The sequence below is a fragment of the Acomys russatus genome, chromosome 27, assembly GCF_903995435.1.
Source record: "Acomys russatus chromosome 27, mAcoRus1.1, whole genome shotgun sequence".
Classification (NCBI taxonomy): Eukaryota; Metazoa; Chordata; class Mammalia; order Rodentia; family Muridae; genus Acomys; species Acomys russatus.
In genome coordinates, this window is record NC_067163.1 from 24892336 (window position 1) to 24908785 (window position 16450).

At 40.2% G+C, this 16450-nt stretch overlaps 1 protein-coding gene across 1 annotated transcript in view; it reads right to left on the bottom strand.

Annotated features, from left to right (window-relative positions):
• Window positions 1-16450, bottom strand: part of Tnks (tankyrase) — a 145399-nt gene that overhangs the window by 33884 nt on the left and 95065 nt on the right. The window contains exons 6-11 of the mRNA XM_051170061.1: window positions 10496-10590; window positions 8472-8538; window positions 8024-8210; window positions 2214-2335; window positions 480-571; window positions 56-134 (exon numbers count right to left, since the gene is read on the bottom strand). Coding sequence (XP_051026018.1) covers window positions 56-134; window positions 480-571; window positions 2214-2335; window positions 8024-8210; window positions 8472-8538; window positions 10496-10590 — 642 coding nt within the window. The remainder of the gene's footprint in view (window positions 1-55; window positions 135-479; window positions 572-2213; window positions 2336-8023; window positions 8211-8471; window positions 8539-10495; window positions 10591-16450) is intronic.

Consider the following 16450-nt stretch of genomic DNA (forward strand, 5'->3'; position numbering starts at 1 on the left):
TTACTAAACAGCAATGTACCGTGCAGCTGGCTGGTTGTACTGTGCTAGGGCTCACCTTTGCTCCATGCTTATGCAGGACTTCCATGACGTCATTGTGAGCTCTTTCAGCTGCAACATGTAAAGGGGTCATGAAACTGTGGGAAGGAGAAAAAGGAAGAGAATTTTGTGTCTTTTATTGTAACAGCTCTCCTCTCAGCAGCTGCTGGTTGCTGACAGGGTGTCGTTTTCTTTAGTGGTGTAGTCATGCTCGGCTGCATGTCCTCATCCAAGCCACTCTAACTTGGAGTAACAGAAACCAAGACAAAGCAAACATGACAACAAGAAGACATGACACTAGCCAGGGGAGTTGTTGGGAAGAAGGGCTTCACAGTGAGAGGTAGTAGAGCTGGATGGCCACACATTGGATTGCATACATGTACAAACAGTCAGAGGAAGAAGAGGAGGAAAGGGGCTCAACACCTTTTTCTAACTATACTTACTCCTTGTTTTTTTCATTGACATTGGCTCCTTTCCTAAGTAACAGTTCTGCCACCTGCTTTCGTTTGGGATGCAAGGAGGCCACAGCACAGTGCTGTAACACAAACAAAATCCAGTTTCAGAATAGGAAACTTCTGCTTAAGCATGAACTCCTGAATCAAACAGCAGCTGGAGCTATTTGGAACACTGTCACCTCAAAGTGCATCAGGACATAATGATGTATTTTACTCTATGGCCAATATTCCTTTTAAACACATCGCAAGTGCAAACCAAGTAAAATTATATTCTCAGTTAAGCAAGGAAAGACTTCATTTCTTTTCTTTCAGTCAATAAATACTCCTAAGCATATATTCCACTAAAGCATATATTTAACTCCACCACCTTTTCACTGATCTTTCAGCCATAGAAGTTAGCGTTTCATGATAATTCCACTGACACACTTACAGAGTTGATCTGCTTAGGCACTGGTGAGAACATGTGACCTTGAAGAAATTTAAAGGAACCAATATTCTTAGAAACCTTACATTTTTATTCTTGTATTAACATAACTTCTGCATTTTGCTCCATTTTATACAGATGACTGTATTAACAGTTTGAAAAATAAAATAGTGCTGGAGAGATGACCCAGCAACAACATGGTGGCTCACAACCATCTATATTGTGATCTGGTGCCCTCTTCTGGACTGCAAGTGTACACATAAATAGAGTGCTCATATACATAAAATAAATAAATAAAATAAATCTTTAAAAAAAACTAACCACACTGAATAAAGTAAGTAACTAAAAGTGGTGGGTCAAGGTTCTTCTAGTGCTGGGGCTCACACTCAGTGACTGTGAGCCTGCTACTCCAGCACTGTGCAAACTGATGCTATTTGAACTGGGCTTGCTGGTTTTAAATTTAAGTTGACCCAGTTTGGTTTGGTTAGTCTTTTAATGGTGTTTTCAGCCGAATGGGCTAAATGACCTTTCTGAGATACAAAGGCTTCAGAAAGTTTGTTTGTTTGTTTGTTTTTGGTTTTTTGAGACAGGGTTAGGCTTCAGAAAGTTAAACAAAGCATATTAAATAGTCTATGATAAGAACCACCTATGTTTAAGTCCTAAAGTTACAGGCAAACACTAACCAGCCCAACATGTATGCCTTAATGTGCTTAATGACAAAAAAAGTGGACCTTCCTGAGAGAGTGCTAAGAAGAAAGAAGGATAGCTTTAAAGGTAATTTATACAGTCAGGGTCAGAAATTCAGTTCTAACATGCCCTCGCATGAACATAATCCATTATTTGAATGCAATTACTCTAAAGGATAATGCAAATATCTATGAAACCATATTTTCTATAGAAAACATACAATATTTATCTAGTAAGCACACCCCAAAGAGAAGAGTCTATCAGATCACACTTTGCATTATAAGGACAGCACTGAGCACAAAAATAATTTGTCACAAGAAGCTTGGGTGAACACAGAGATAAAGCAGGTCTAAATCATGGCTGAGCAAATATCCAGTCCAATCCCTCACTCACAAAGAACCCTGACCCAACCCAAGTTAAAAATCAGTGCGACCAACATTAAAATGCAAATTGCTGGCATTTCAGAGGGCAACGCCACTTTAAACCTTCTGAAACGAAAAGCAGTATTTAATCTTAAACCACTATTACAGACGCAAGGAGTGCATGGATAGTATCATCTTACGAGTGCTGTTTCGTGGGACCCAAGGGATGCATGGATAATACCATCTTACCAGTGCTGTTTCGTGGGACTGTGGTTGCTTGAAGTTAATGATTTCCAAAGCAAGTGTTTTTTTAACTTTGGCTAGGTCTGCCTCTCTGGCGGCTTGTAGTAAAGAATGGCCTTTAAATTCATCTGCAATGAAATAATAGTTGACATGTGGTTTTATAAGTTATAATCAACTATGGAAGGTATGATGTGCAAACCTGTAGTCTCAGCACTTGGAAGGCTGAGGCAGGAAGATTACAAACTGGAGGCTAGACTGGCTACAAAAGCAAGTCTGAGACCAGCTTGTGCCACATTGTCTCAAAAAGCAAAACGAACAAAGAATCTAACACATATCAAAAAAATTTTTTTAAGCAGAAAAATTAAATTTGCATACATCTCTACTTCAGTTAAAAGTAATATAAAATTGTGATAACATAAAGAATGAAGGTATACATTAAATATTTTTTGAAATATAAATACTCTGAAATGAGACTTTCATACTCTCAGAGTTGGCGGCAAGTCCCACAGAAAAGCATATACAGAAGCGGTTTCTGGAACAGTCTATCTAAATGTTCACTGCAGAAGAGCAGCTGAGCTAGCAGTGACCACACGGGAGCGCTCTACAGCTCCGGAACAGCACATGGATCCCTAGGCTGTCAGGAGAAGAGCGGAGCTGCTCCCATTTCTTATACTGCTCTGTTCTTGCTGCTCCTGTTGCCGTCAGAGCTAAGTGTAAGTCACGGAACAGAAAATAATGTTTAGAGAAACAGTCAAACTATTAACAGCACTTTGATTTTTCAAAGAACAAAAACTAAGAATAGTTTTAGATTTTTATTTTATATTTTACAAATTTGGCTCTATTTTATACAATTTTATTAACAAAGAGCTGAAAACTATTCTAAAAACACACAAACGAAATTTGAGACTAACCCATAACCACTTGAAGTGCTAATGCTTGGACCGTTGCAGCTGCATGGTACTGTGCTGTTTCTTCTTTCTTGTGAGGACCTCACCACATACCCTCCCTCAAAAGGCGGAGACCAGAACACAGACAGCACCTAAGACCTTGGCTTAGATATGCCGGGCACGCCTCCTTACTCCACGTTACCGAGCACTTCCAGTTCCAGCCTAGCACCACTGTCACGTCCTCGGCACAGTTCATCACTTAGCACAGAGTGTGGCACGCGGCAGGCTCTCAGTAAATAGTGTTTGTTATCAGTTCAATATTTGTATACTACGTTGTGGTTAGTTCAGAAAATGAACCATTTCTACATGACCTTTGATTTAACATTTTAAAGTGTGTGTGTGTGTGTGTGTGTTACGTGTGTGTGTGAGTACAGTTGTGTGCAGAGGTCAGAGGACTACTTTTAGGAGTTGGTTTTCTTCATCCACAGTGGGTTCTGGGGAATCAAACTCACATCATCAGGGTTGTGTGGGAAGTGCTTTTACTGGCTGAGCTATCTATCTTGCAGCCCTATTTCATGGTTCTTTTAACCGTTAAATTTCTCAATGTGTAAGACTTCTGAAACAAAACCCAAGGTTAACTGAGGTGATAAGGTAAATCAGTAAATACCAATGACAAAATTTGATGCTTTGATTTAATGCTACAAGCAGGGGCTAATAAAGTCAGGGAACTATAGGCAGGCACATGTAAACAGCAGCGTCCTAACGACTACAAGGGGCACACGTACTCAGAAGTAGGAGCAAGCAGACTGCAGAGCTTTCCTGGAGTAAGCAGTTGAGAGAAATTTAAGCTGAAGGCAAATGGCAGTGTCCTTAGCAACAAGCATTCTATAATCATCAATATAATAAAGGCAATTTGGCTTTCTTCTATTGTATAGGAAGGAATGGTGGCTCAGAAGAACAGCAAAGTAGGGAAAATGTAAACAGCCACAGTGGCGTGCTGAGGAAGGAAGACCTTTGACACAGCAATACAATTAAATGGTGTGTTATTTCCTTCACAAAATATTCTTAATCGTTGCTCTTAGAAAAATCATAAGATTTCTGACCATATTGATTTTGAAATTTAAAATATTTTGTTGAGGAATAGTTATAATTAAAAAGCAACAACCTGGGTTCTAGAAACCTACAAGAAGAACATCTTGACGGGTGGATCAGGGCTCAGAGGTGTCTGCTCAAACTATTGTACTAACCAAGGACAATACAAGTAGTAAACATCGAACCCCTACTCTGATCTAGCCAATGGACAGGACATTCTCCTCAGTTATGTGGACAGCGGGAACTGACTCTGACATGATCTCTGGTGCCCCATATTTGACCATCTCCCCTTGGTGGAGAGGCCTGATGGCACTCTTAGAAAGAATAAGCAGGATACCAAGATGAGACTTGATAGCCTATGACCATATAGTGGGGGAGGAGGTTGCCCTCAGTCATAGACCTAGGGGAGGGGGATAGAGTGAAAGTGGGAGGGAGGGAGGAATGGGAGGATACAAGTGATGGGATAACAATTGAGTTGTAATCTGAATAAATAAAATAAAAAAAGCAATAACCAAAGAAGTCGAATGTTTATTAACTAAGAAAATGTTTTAACATTTTCAATGCAAAAGGTTAAACAAGAATTTACTTATTCATTCATTCATTCATTCATTCATTCATTCATTTGTTTATGTATTTGATTTTTCAGGACAGGGCTTCTCTGTGTGCCCTTGGCTGTCCTTCAACTCACAGAGACCTGTCTCTGCTTCTCAAGTATTGGGATTAAAGGTGTGCACCACCACTGCTCAGCAAGAATTTAAAGTTTTATTTTTATTATTCTTACTTTTGTGTGTGTGTGTGTGTCTGTGTGTGTGTGTGTGTCTGTGTGGGGGTAAGTGCAGTTTTGTGGGTTGCTCATGGAGACACTGGATCCCCTGAAGCTGCAGTTCTAGGTGCTTATAAGCTATCCCACAGCAGTGACCAGCCCTACTTGCGTGCTAGGAACAGGTCTTCTGCATGAGCCAAAAGTACTCTTGACTGCTGGACCATCTCCTTAGTCCTGGCTGTTTGTTTCTAGAACCTCAAAGACATTATACAGCTTAAAGGATGCTAAAACTGATTATGAAACTAACACTGGATCCTGGTAATTTTCATATTTATAAAATATCTCAAAGTTTTATTTTTTAAATGTATCTTAAATAAGAATGAAATTCAGACTACCTCATTTGGCTTTATAAAAAGAACAAATAAAATTAAGAAATGGGATAAGTACGCAGAATGATGATAATAATGGCATGGTGTAAGCATTACTTTTGTTTCCTGCATAATTTTCTTTTTGGGGTGTTTGTGGTCCATGTGTACCCAAGCATGCATGAAGGCCAGATGAAGTGTCCTGAACTTCTGAGGTAGGGGGTCCTCCCTGAACTCAGAACTGGAGCTGGGGTCAAAATTCAGTTCCTAAGAACAAGTGCTCTTAACTACTGAGCCATCTCTCAAGCCTCTTACATAATTGTCTTTACATAAAAATTCCGTAATTGAACACCAACTACAAAGCAGAAATCACAACAATGAGAACTGTAGCTAGAGAAGATCCTTAAATTGGTCCTTCCCCATGACTCTTGGAAGAATCGCATTTAACAAAAATTCCTATTGAGGGTTAAGAGCATTCTCTGCTCTTCCAGAGGTCCTGAGTTCAATTCCCAGCAACTACAATGTGATCGGATGCCCTCTTCTGCCATGCAGGTATACATGCAGATAGAGCACTCATACATAAAAATAAATATTAAAAAAAAATCCTATTGAGAAAGTTGAAAACAGCCAAGAAACTACTCTGTGTATAAAAGCTACACAATTTAGGTAAGCTTTAAGGTCTACAACAGAATAAGATAGCCTAATAAAACAATGTCAAGACTTCTGGTAAGACTCTTAATTTCTTTTTTCCTGGTTTTCTTTCTTTTTTGTTGTTGTAGTTTTTCAAGACAGGGTTTCTCTGTGTAGCCTTTACTATCCCGGACTCACTTTGTAGACCAGGCTGGCTTGAACTCACAGTGATCCACCTTCCTCTGCCTCCCGAGTGCTGGGATTAAAGACATGCACCACCACCGCCTGGCAAGACTTAATTTTTAAAATGGCCGAGTGAATAAAGGGACAATGTTGACACAGGATAAATACGAGCTATTATACAAACTAAAAAAAAAAGGACACTAGAAAACAGTACTGTATGTTTTAAGTAGTCATGTTCAATTGGCTGAAGCTGTGGGACACACAGCACACACAAAGACTACACTAGGCTGGGGTTAGATAGAGACACGATGCAGAGACCTCACTTAAGGTACCAGAGATAGTCGGGGGAGGGGGGATGGTCCTCAGAGAAGCACAGGGGCCGATCACTGAGTTCAAGGTCAGCCAGGTCTACAGACCTGGACAGAAACCCTGTCTTCAAACAAAACCAAAACCAAAAGATAGTATCAGGGATAGGACGGGTGTTCAAAGGTCGGAAGCCTGGCTACATAGAAAATATAATCTAACGCAGCACGGCAAGACACACAGGCGGTTCCACAGGAACAGTATGAAGGTGCTCCCCAACTATAAGCGGGCTCACACTCGAAAACCTGATCTCATCTGACTACATGAATACAGTACATTTCAATTTCCACATGTGATTAAAGTTTTAGGAAATGTGCTCTATTCATAAAAATTAGCTTAAAAGTGGTTTCAAGTTCAATGCTTTGAGTATGACTCTGAACACTCTTTTCCTTGGGCTAGCAGTCAGTAAAGATTTTCTGATTCTTAGGTCAATGGGAGATGCCTAGCTTACTTTAATCTGAAATGCCCACACGGAGAACTGTATACATGTCAGTATTGGCTGCAACACTACACATAATGTGATGACTTGAATGAGAACCCAACAGAAAAGGGACTTTAGGCAAAACCCAAGGAAATCTAGTTAGTGTGCCCTTCAGTTAATGTGTCAATATTGGGTTATTTACTGTGATAAATGTAGCACACTAATGTAAAATGTCAGTAATACAGGAACCTAGATATGCTGTAGATAAGAATTCTCTGTGCTAGCTATATAAACTTTCTGCATATCTAAACGTATTCAGTTTCCTTAAAATACATATACATACATATATACATGTAATACATGGAAATTTTTATAAAGATTACGCCTATCAAATCATCTTCTTTAAATTTGGGACATAAAACTTCAATGTAAATAAAGACATGACTGTGCAACTTTTTGGAAACGGACAGTTAATGTGCTCCATCTCCTTCTATTACCAATGGCACAAGAATCAAAGTTTGGTGAGCCCAGAGACTTGGTTTTGATTTGTATACTGCTATATTTCTATTGTCTGTCACACAGGGGACTACTCAGTAAATGCTTGTTGATGGACCTTGTCCTTAGCTGTCAACAAACACATAAAACCAAACAAACAAACCCCCAAAGTACACAAAAACAAAACCAGAAAACAAAAGACCAGGAGCTTGGCAAATGAGTTAGAACTGGACATTAAAAAAATGTGTGTGAGGGGCTAGAGAGATGGCTCAGAAGTTAAGAGCACTGCTCTTCCAAAGGTCCTGAGTTCAATTCCCAGCAAACCACATGGTGGCTCACAACCATCTGTAATGAAATCTGGTGCCTTCTTCTGGCACACTGGTGTACATGCAGGCAGAACACTGTATACATAATAAATCCTTTTTTAAAAATGTTGTGTGTGTGTGTGTGTGTGTGTGTGTGTGTGTAGTCTGCATAGTGTATGTTGTACTGGTATGCATGTGCAGCATATGTGTGTAAAGGGCTCTTGTGGAACACATGAACATGACAAAGTAGCACATATGTAAGAAGGGGAGAACACGGTCTAGGCATGTTGGGTTTAGGATGCAGATACTTACACGTCAGTCTTTCCCGGAGCTCAGGAGTTGGAGCCATATCAACAGCACTTTTGCCATGGCAGTTGACCAAGGTAGGGTCAGCGCCATGGCTGAGTAACAAAGAGCAGACTTCTACACGGTTCTTGGAAGCAGCTTCGTGGAGTGGCGTGAACTGCCACAGATCCATAGCGTTCACACAAGCGCCATGCTGAATCAGGGAAAGTTTGACATCAGTACTCATGTCCATGAGGGAAAGCAAACTCAGAAAATGCATTTCACTGAAATTTCAGCTATGACTTTTGGAATATAATGGTTTTAAATTCAGCTTTTAAAAAAGTAAAGTTTCTAAGCAATAGAACATTATCTTATTATCATACAAGTATTACTTGCTTAAAAAATTCACAAAGTATAAACAAGTTAAAACCACAAAGCCAAGCCAATATGATTCAGTATTTTGGATTTCTCTTACCTTTAACAGAAGTTCTGTGACCTCATAGTGTCCATATGAGCATGCGTTATGAAGAGGTACAAGTCCACTGAATGAAAAGAGAAAATTAAAACAATGGAATTTCAAACACAGCAATCTGGTTGTGAATTTCTAGGAGAAAAATATGTTTTAAAAGCATTTTAGGCTGGGCATGGTGGCGCATGCCTTTAATCCCAGCACTTGGGAGGTAGGGGGAGGAGGATTGATGTGAGTTAGAGGCCAGCCTGGTCTATAAAGTGAGTCCAGCACAGCCAAGGCTACACAGAGAAATCTTGTCTTGAAAAACAAAAAACTAACCAAACAAACAAAAGCATTTTAAGACTTTATGGAAAGACCTCAAAGGAAAGCCCATGTCCACGCCTTTAGTATTTATCTGTGGTCTTTATACATAAGCCATAGAAATTATAAAACTATTGATCAGAAGAACAGTTAAAGACCAACACACTAATAAACAAGTACCAATATGTAAGAGGCATGCCAACTGGCAGGGAACCAGAATAGTCCAATTTTAATCCAGCTACCTCATACTTTGCAGTGTAAGAATTAAATATCTTATAACTTCCCTGTCAGAGGCCCCTTCCTGCGTGAGGCTAAAGCCATCCTTTCCTCTATGTGCCCCTCTTGATGACTGGTCACCGTACACCATCTGTTTCCAGACACGCAGGAGGAAACAGGCCCAGGAGGTGACACACCATTCACAGGAGGCAAGAAGGGAGCAGATTTGAAATAGACGGATTCTCTTCCTCGTAACTGTCTCAAGTACAGAGGCCCTTTCTGTGCTTCCTGACGTGAATTTGAGCTGAATGAAAGAAATCTCCCTCTAGGGCGTTGCTTCTTTATGCTGTCAATCACAGATGTCTAATCTAATCTGCGTCACCTGGGTCGGGTCAATTATTCTTGAGATCTTAAGGCCAGGTAATGAGAAATGTTAGCTTTTCATACAGGACTGAGACCAAATGTCCACAGATCACTGGAAACTAGAAAGAAATTGGTAAGCTTCCCGTATGTATCCATTAACATGACCCACGTTTCTGTTTGCTGTCTGTTCCTTCCTTTACCAATGTGTATAGGAACCGTGTAGACTGCATTAGTTTAAGTGGATTAAAAAAAAAAACACTAAACAGTCATAGGGGAGGGGAATAATGGGAAAATGGGAGGGAGGGAAGAATGGGAGGATACAAGGGATGGGATAACCACTGAGATGTAACAAGAATAAATTAATAAAAAAAATAACTAAATTAAAAAATCCTTTACTCATTACTATAGTTTATTTAATACAAGGAGATTCTCTCCCCCGCCTCGCCCCCTCTCGCTTTTGGTTTTTCAAGATAGGGTTCTCTGTGTACCCTTGGCTGTCCTGGACTCCTCAAACTCACAGCGATCCACCGCTTCTGCCTCCCAAGTGCTGGGATTAAAGGCGTGTGCCACCACACCCCACGAGGAGATTCTCTTAATAGCTACTATACTAGGTTATCACTATTTTCAGTACTTTTAAATCTTTCTGAGATGCAATTTAAGAGATGAAAGTAGTTATAACTGGGAAAAATAATCTCAAATAGAATTGCAATAAAATTAAATTGGTGTAACATATGACTGAGAAATCTATAGTAGGCCCATAAAATAAGATCTGATATCAAACCTGAGACTATTATTTTTTAATTTATATTATTTTATGTATATGGGTGATTTGCCTACATGTATGTCTATATTGCATATTTATATACCCGGTGCCCACAGAGGCCAGAAGAGGGCACTGAATCCTGTGGAGTGGGAGTTGGCGACAGGTGTATGCTGCTGCGTGTGGTACTAGGAATCAAACCCCAGTCTTCTAGAATCAAAGCCGGTGCTCTTAGCCACTGACCCATCTCTCCAGCCACAAATGAACATTCTTGATGAATGCGTTATAGGGCTTTCTGTGCAGCTCGCACCTCCGGGCTATCAAGCAATGAAAATAGCATAACTATCCACCCACGGAAGCTCCAGAGGCAACAGATGGCTCCACTTACCCTTTGTCTTTTGCATGAACATCAGCACCATGCTGTAGAAGCAGCTGAACTATCCGAACTCTGTTGTAGCCCGCTGCCAGGTGTAATGGAGTGGACTGAAAAGAGGAAGAGAAGCTCATTACTTCTTCAGGTTAAAAAAAAAAGCTCTGTTTCCAGTGTCACTGCAATGGCTTGATCCTGGCTTGGCCACATCAAACAGAATTCATGCCACCAATGTAACAGTGTGTCCAGGAATTAGGGCTGCTTTTCTCCAAGAAGAGTTAAGGCTCCAGAGGCGCTGGGTTGATAGTGCAAAAGGGAGTGTTTGCAAAGAAGTCCTGCCTTGGCTCCCTCTCTTGGTTCTCTCCCAGGTGACCTTTCCTCCCAGCCCCCTTCCCTTCTCTGTGACACAGACGCACAGACACAGACACTCTCACTCACTCCTGCCGTGAAGCAGCGAGGGGTCTTTGACAGATGCTGGCATCAAGCCATCTGGATGTTCCCGCCACGAGAATTATAAAGCAAGCACGCTTTTCTTGATACATTATTCAGTGTCAGTTTGGAATTGGCTAACACCTCATCTACGTCCCTTATTGATGCTCAAGGCCTACAATAATCAAGCTCTATCCTACAAGCCCTGTGTTGCTTCTCTCTTCCTTGCCAGCAGGAACCAGTCTTATGCTACCAGAGTCATGATGAGCCACGCCCAGTAACTGGAAACGTAATAATCTAACTTTCAAACGTTAATGGGAAAGACTGAGAGGCATCCCTGAAGATGCTTTAGCGGAACCCAAAATGATGACGTGCTTTATCTGTTCCCTATGTGAGCTAGCAATATGGCAACACGGCATCGCTCTGCTGGATGCTCCACTATGCACAGCTTCAGAGACTGCACTGCTACTGACGACTGCTCAGTAACCCGGTAAGCTATCGCCTGGCAAACCTGACATTTAGTATTTTGTGGAAAAGGTGATAGTTTAATTGATTATAAGCAAAAAAGGATGCTCCTGCTTCACAATGCCTTTTACATGTCATTTGTTCTTAGATGATTCTGTACTTTCCATTTCCAAAAGCGAACAACTTTCAAAATGAATCACAATATACATATACTTAATAGTTTACGTAAATAGTCAAAATGTAAGAAAAACCAGCTTCCTACTTTTAAGGTTAAAAAAAAATTCTTTGAGTAAACTATAATGCTTCAAAAATGGTAATATGCTTAGCTTATGAACTGTTAAAATACTTATAGAGCTCAGATAAATGAGGAGATTCTGTAATTTATCAGGTTACAAATGAGAGAATGGCTGAAATAAAATGCCTATGAAAAGATGGAGCTAAGGAATTTCCAAAGCCTTTAAGAATTGGTAGCACACAACGTGACTCGGGCAGACAGTCCAATACCATAATGTCCAGCTGGGAAAGGATGATGACACAAGGAAGCAGAGCCATGTGTGAGTGAGGGTGAAGATCACTGGGTGTAAAGGGCTCACACATGTTGTGGTATCATTTCATGGTATGCTTTGACTGTAGATGGCATCATTTTCATCAGCTGGGCGGGACCGGAACTGATGGGCTGGAAATAGCGAGCTGAGTACTGGCATGCACACACTCCGTCTGAACTGCGGACGGGGCCTGCTGCTTTGCGTTTTCATCATCGTGACCTCACAATGAAGGGACTGTACTCTGGAACTAAAGTAAGCCCTTTCTCATGTTGTGTTTGTTTTATCACAGGAATGAGAAATGAAACTAAGATGGTGAATTTGTCTATAATTTCATGCAAAAGATTTACCCTGACATTTCAACATGGATATGTGTGATATTTGATGTACTTCCCAGGGACGAATAAAAACCCAAATGTGAAGCTATTATGCAAGTCACCAGAGAGCTGTTTATTCTATAATGCATATACACTGTTTTTATTTTCTTTAAGATAAAGACTCAGTGTGGCCTATATCAAATCTTCTGGAATTTTCCAAACATTGATGATCAATTTGTTTTGCTCTGTCCAGGACTTTCCTGGCTCCAGGAAACTCACTGTTGTCAGGAAGCTAGGCAAACTTAACACTAGTCAAACTTCTTAGTGTCTAGAGCAGTGATTCTCAACGGTGTGTGTGTGTGTGTGTGTGTGTGTGTGTGTGTGTGTGTGTGTGTGTGTGTGTGTGTGTGTGTGTGTGTGTGTGTGTGTGTGTGTGTGTGTGTGTGTGTGGGAAGACCCTTTTTCAGGGTCACATATTAGAAATTTCACTATGCTTCATAACAGGAAATTATAGTTATGAAGTAGCAAGAAAAATAATTTCATAGTTTGGGGTCACAATGACAATGATGAATTTTATTAAAGGGCTGCAGCATTAGGAAGGCTGAGAATCCAAAACCAGAAAGTGTGTGTGTGTGTGTGTGTGTGTGTACACTCATGTTTATCTGTACATACACTTGCATTCCAAATATCTCTTGCTTTAGTACATTAGAAGACTGATTATTAAGAGTTAGTTCAAGGGCTGGAGAGATGGCTCAGAGGTTAAGAACACTGCCTGATCTTCCAAAGTCCCTGAGTTCAATTCCTAGCAACCACATGGTGACTCACAACCATCTATAATGAGATCTCGTGCCCTCTTCTGGTGTGCAGGTGTACATGCAAGCAGAACACTGTATACATAATAATAAATAAATAAATCTTAAAAAAAAAGAGTTAGTTCAAGATAATGAAGGCTGTCTACTTTTTGTCATCTAATGCTTTATTTCTTCCAAAGACCCATGGGTGGTCTTTCTTAGCTCCATACATTCCACAATATAAGATATTGATTGAACTCTCCCTCCAGATTCTTTCTTTACAGTTTCAACTACAAAATGATTTTATAAAAGAAGTTTCATAATTTATCACACAAATATAAAATCTTTGTTTCACTAAAATAAGTTTAAAGAAATATAAAATACCCACACATTTGTGTCCCATTTAAAAACAATTGCTAGTTAATAAAACATTGTTGCATGATCTTTTCAGCTTCTGTCATCTCTTTTGACAAAGCCTCCCTCTTTTATGAGGTCAATACACAGATTTTTATGGTTGTTCCTGTAATATTGGTTTGCAAGAATCAAAATTAATATAATAGGTTACTGTGTCTTGTAATTTTCTCAAATGCAAAACAGTCCTCATGAACCCTGATTTTTGCTATTGTTAAAATACTACCCTATTGAGGAAATGTCTTTTGCCCATCTCCTTCCTAAAGTAGTCTGTGGCTACCTCGGTGAACTTAACTTTCCTCCTTCAAATGAACTTCTTAATAATATCTCTCACCTATTACTACCCAGCATACAGAAGCCAGCAGGAGACAGAGCTTTTAAGGCTAACCATTTGCTTTAGTAATAAGCCTACCCAGGGTACCATCAGCCCCCCCCCCCCCCCCCGCCGTAGCCTTGGCTGTCCTGGACTTGCTTTGTAGAACAGGCCAGCCTTGAACTCACTGCAATCTGCCTGCCTCTGTTGGGACTAAAGGCATACACCACCACACCTGGCTTGTACCATCAGTTTTGCAAAGATATCAATCTATGAGTGAGGTTAGGTATTATCTTCAAATTGCCTTAGAGAAGGTATGATACAAATAACAAATACAAAGCCTGAAGTTTCAACCTTTTTGATGTATAAAATCATGTCTTTTTATTTTAAGTCTGGCTTCAAAAATGAAAACCACATGTACTTTCATAATTTTAGCTGGTCTCAAATTATCAAATTCTTTATACTAATCATTCTCTTCAGAGTAGAATCCCCTTTAAACATATAGATTAATATATTCTCTGCAGAAATTCAAGCTGTGCAGAAAACATCAACGGTTGTGCTATCTGCAGCTCAGCATGCCTCTTCCCCAGAGGAATCACAGTGACAGCTGCTCAAGGCTCCTTGGAGATTCCCAGTGGCTGGTAGTGTGTTTGCTTTTCCTCTAGTTTTTGTTGTTGCTTTTGTCACAGCAATAAAACTGCATTATATTCTTCTGTGACTTGATTTTCTTCTTCCTAATGTCATTACAGAGAAGTCTGTCTTACTCTTTGTAATGGCTGTATAGTATTTTCTATTGTGTGGCTTTATCATAATTATTTACTCTCTGCCTATAATTGAGTATTTAAGTATTTCAATTCTTGCTTAGTTTATCGAAGCATATTTCATTTGGATCTATTATTTGGTTAAAACAGATCAGTGTTTTTCTGATACAAACAGCCATTAAGTCAAAATTCCTAGGCAAACACAACAAACATATAATCAGGACTTTATTAAATTTCTACCAACAGAGACATGATTAATCTGCGATGATGGAAAGCTCTAAGAAGCTCTTTGAGACACTGATACAAATCCAAACAAATAAAAGCCAGGAAATCAATATGGGCGTGCATCCCTAGAAACAGGTATGTCTGTCTCTTTAAGCAGTATAATAATGAAGATTCAGCATCCTTCAAGTTTCTTAGCTCTTACATTCTGTAAAAAATCTTACAGTGTGTGTGTGTGTGTGTGTGTGTGTGTGTGTGTGTGTGTGTGTGTGTTTTGACTGGGTAACACACTAAGTTACCTGGGATTGAAACAATGATTACCACCAAGGGACAAAGGAAGAAGCCAGGGAACAAGAGGTGACAGCAGAGAAGGGGAATCAAACCCAGGAAAGAATGACCGCATTCTCAGTCTGCATTCTTTCTCTTTCATGGACCAGAACCTCAGATTCATAAAGGATCTTCAGAAATGGACAGGTGAGACTGAGTGGCAAGAGAGGTAGTACTTGTAGCAAGTATCTTTTTGATTCAAAGTATGTCAGCACTCAGATGCTTATGCCATTACAATGAACTACTCCAACAGTGAGAGCATTAGAACGAGAGCCTCAGAAATGATGGGATTGTAAATAAGAGAAGCTGCCTAGAAGTACAGGACCAGGAAGAGGAACAAAGCGGAACACGGACAGCAAATTTTATTCTACTTTTTTCCCAAAGCAGGATTTTCTCCAGAATCTAGAAAGACCTCTCTTTAAAGAATTCACTTAAGCACAACTTGTTGGTGTTATTCCTTAAGAAGATTCGAGCTGCACTGACAGACTAGAGCAGCTGCCGCTGAAGCCTCTTCCCAGTGAGTGTCTGTGAACTCGGATGGGCTACATGCAGGGGGACCAGGCGGCTGGTCTACAGCCTCAGAGGGAGCCTTCTGCCAAAGGAACACACTCATCTTTAGAACGGGTGCAAAGATCTGAATTCAACATTCTAGGACTATGAGGTACTTTATAAAACAACTATTCTACATTCCAACTACCTTAAATTCAAAGTGTGTCCTAGAGGCATGAGGCCTGCAAGTTCAAGGCCAGCCTAAGTAACTTAGCAAGACTCCCACCTTAAAATCAGAAGAGAGCTGAGGCTATATATATCTACGGTGGAGGACCAGTCTAGCATGAAGAAGGCCTTCGAGTCAAACCTCAGGAATCTCAGAAAGGTAATTTTAAAAGTATTTTTAAAATAAAGATATGAAGACTATATTTTACATGTATGAATCAGCTTAGCATCAGCAGCATGGAAATACCAAGGAGACTCTTCAGCCAGGGGCCATTTCAGTCTTTCTTTTTAACCTCAGAGTCCAGAATCAGCTAAAGGAGGCAACTATATGGATGGACAGTTTTCTAGCATCCTCTTACAGAGTTTGAAAGGGGAGAGAGAAGGACAGCTCAAGCGTTCTCAAAGTGTAGCTCTAGCTTTACAGCGTGCAGTTAGGAAACAGCTAGCAAACCATGCTTGCTGGTCTGAGGGTACCTTGCTATTTTGTGTTTTAAGGAGAAAAACTTCACATAACTACTTTTGACTCTCCATTTTTTTTTTTCCTGTTTGTTTTTCAAAACAGGGTTTCTCTGTGTAGCCTTGGCTGTCCTGGACTTGCTTTGTAGACTAGGCTGGCTTCGAACTCATAAGAGATCCGCCAGCCTCTGCCTCCCGAGTGCTGGGATTAAAGGCATGCGCCAC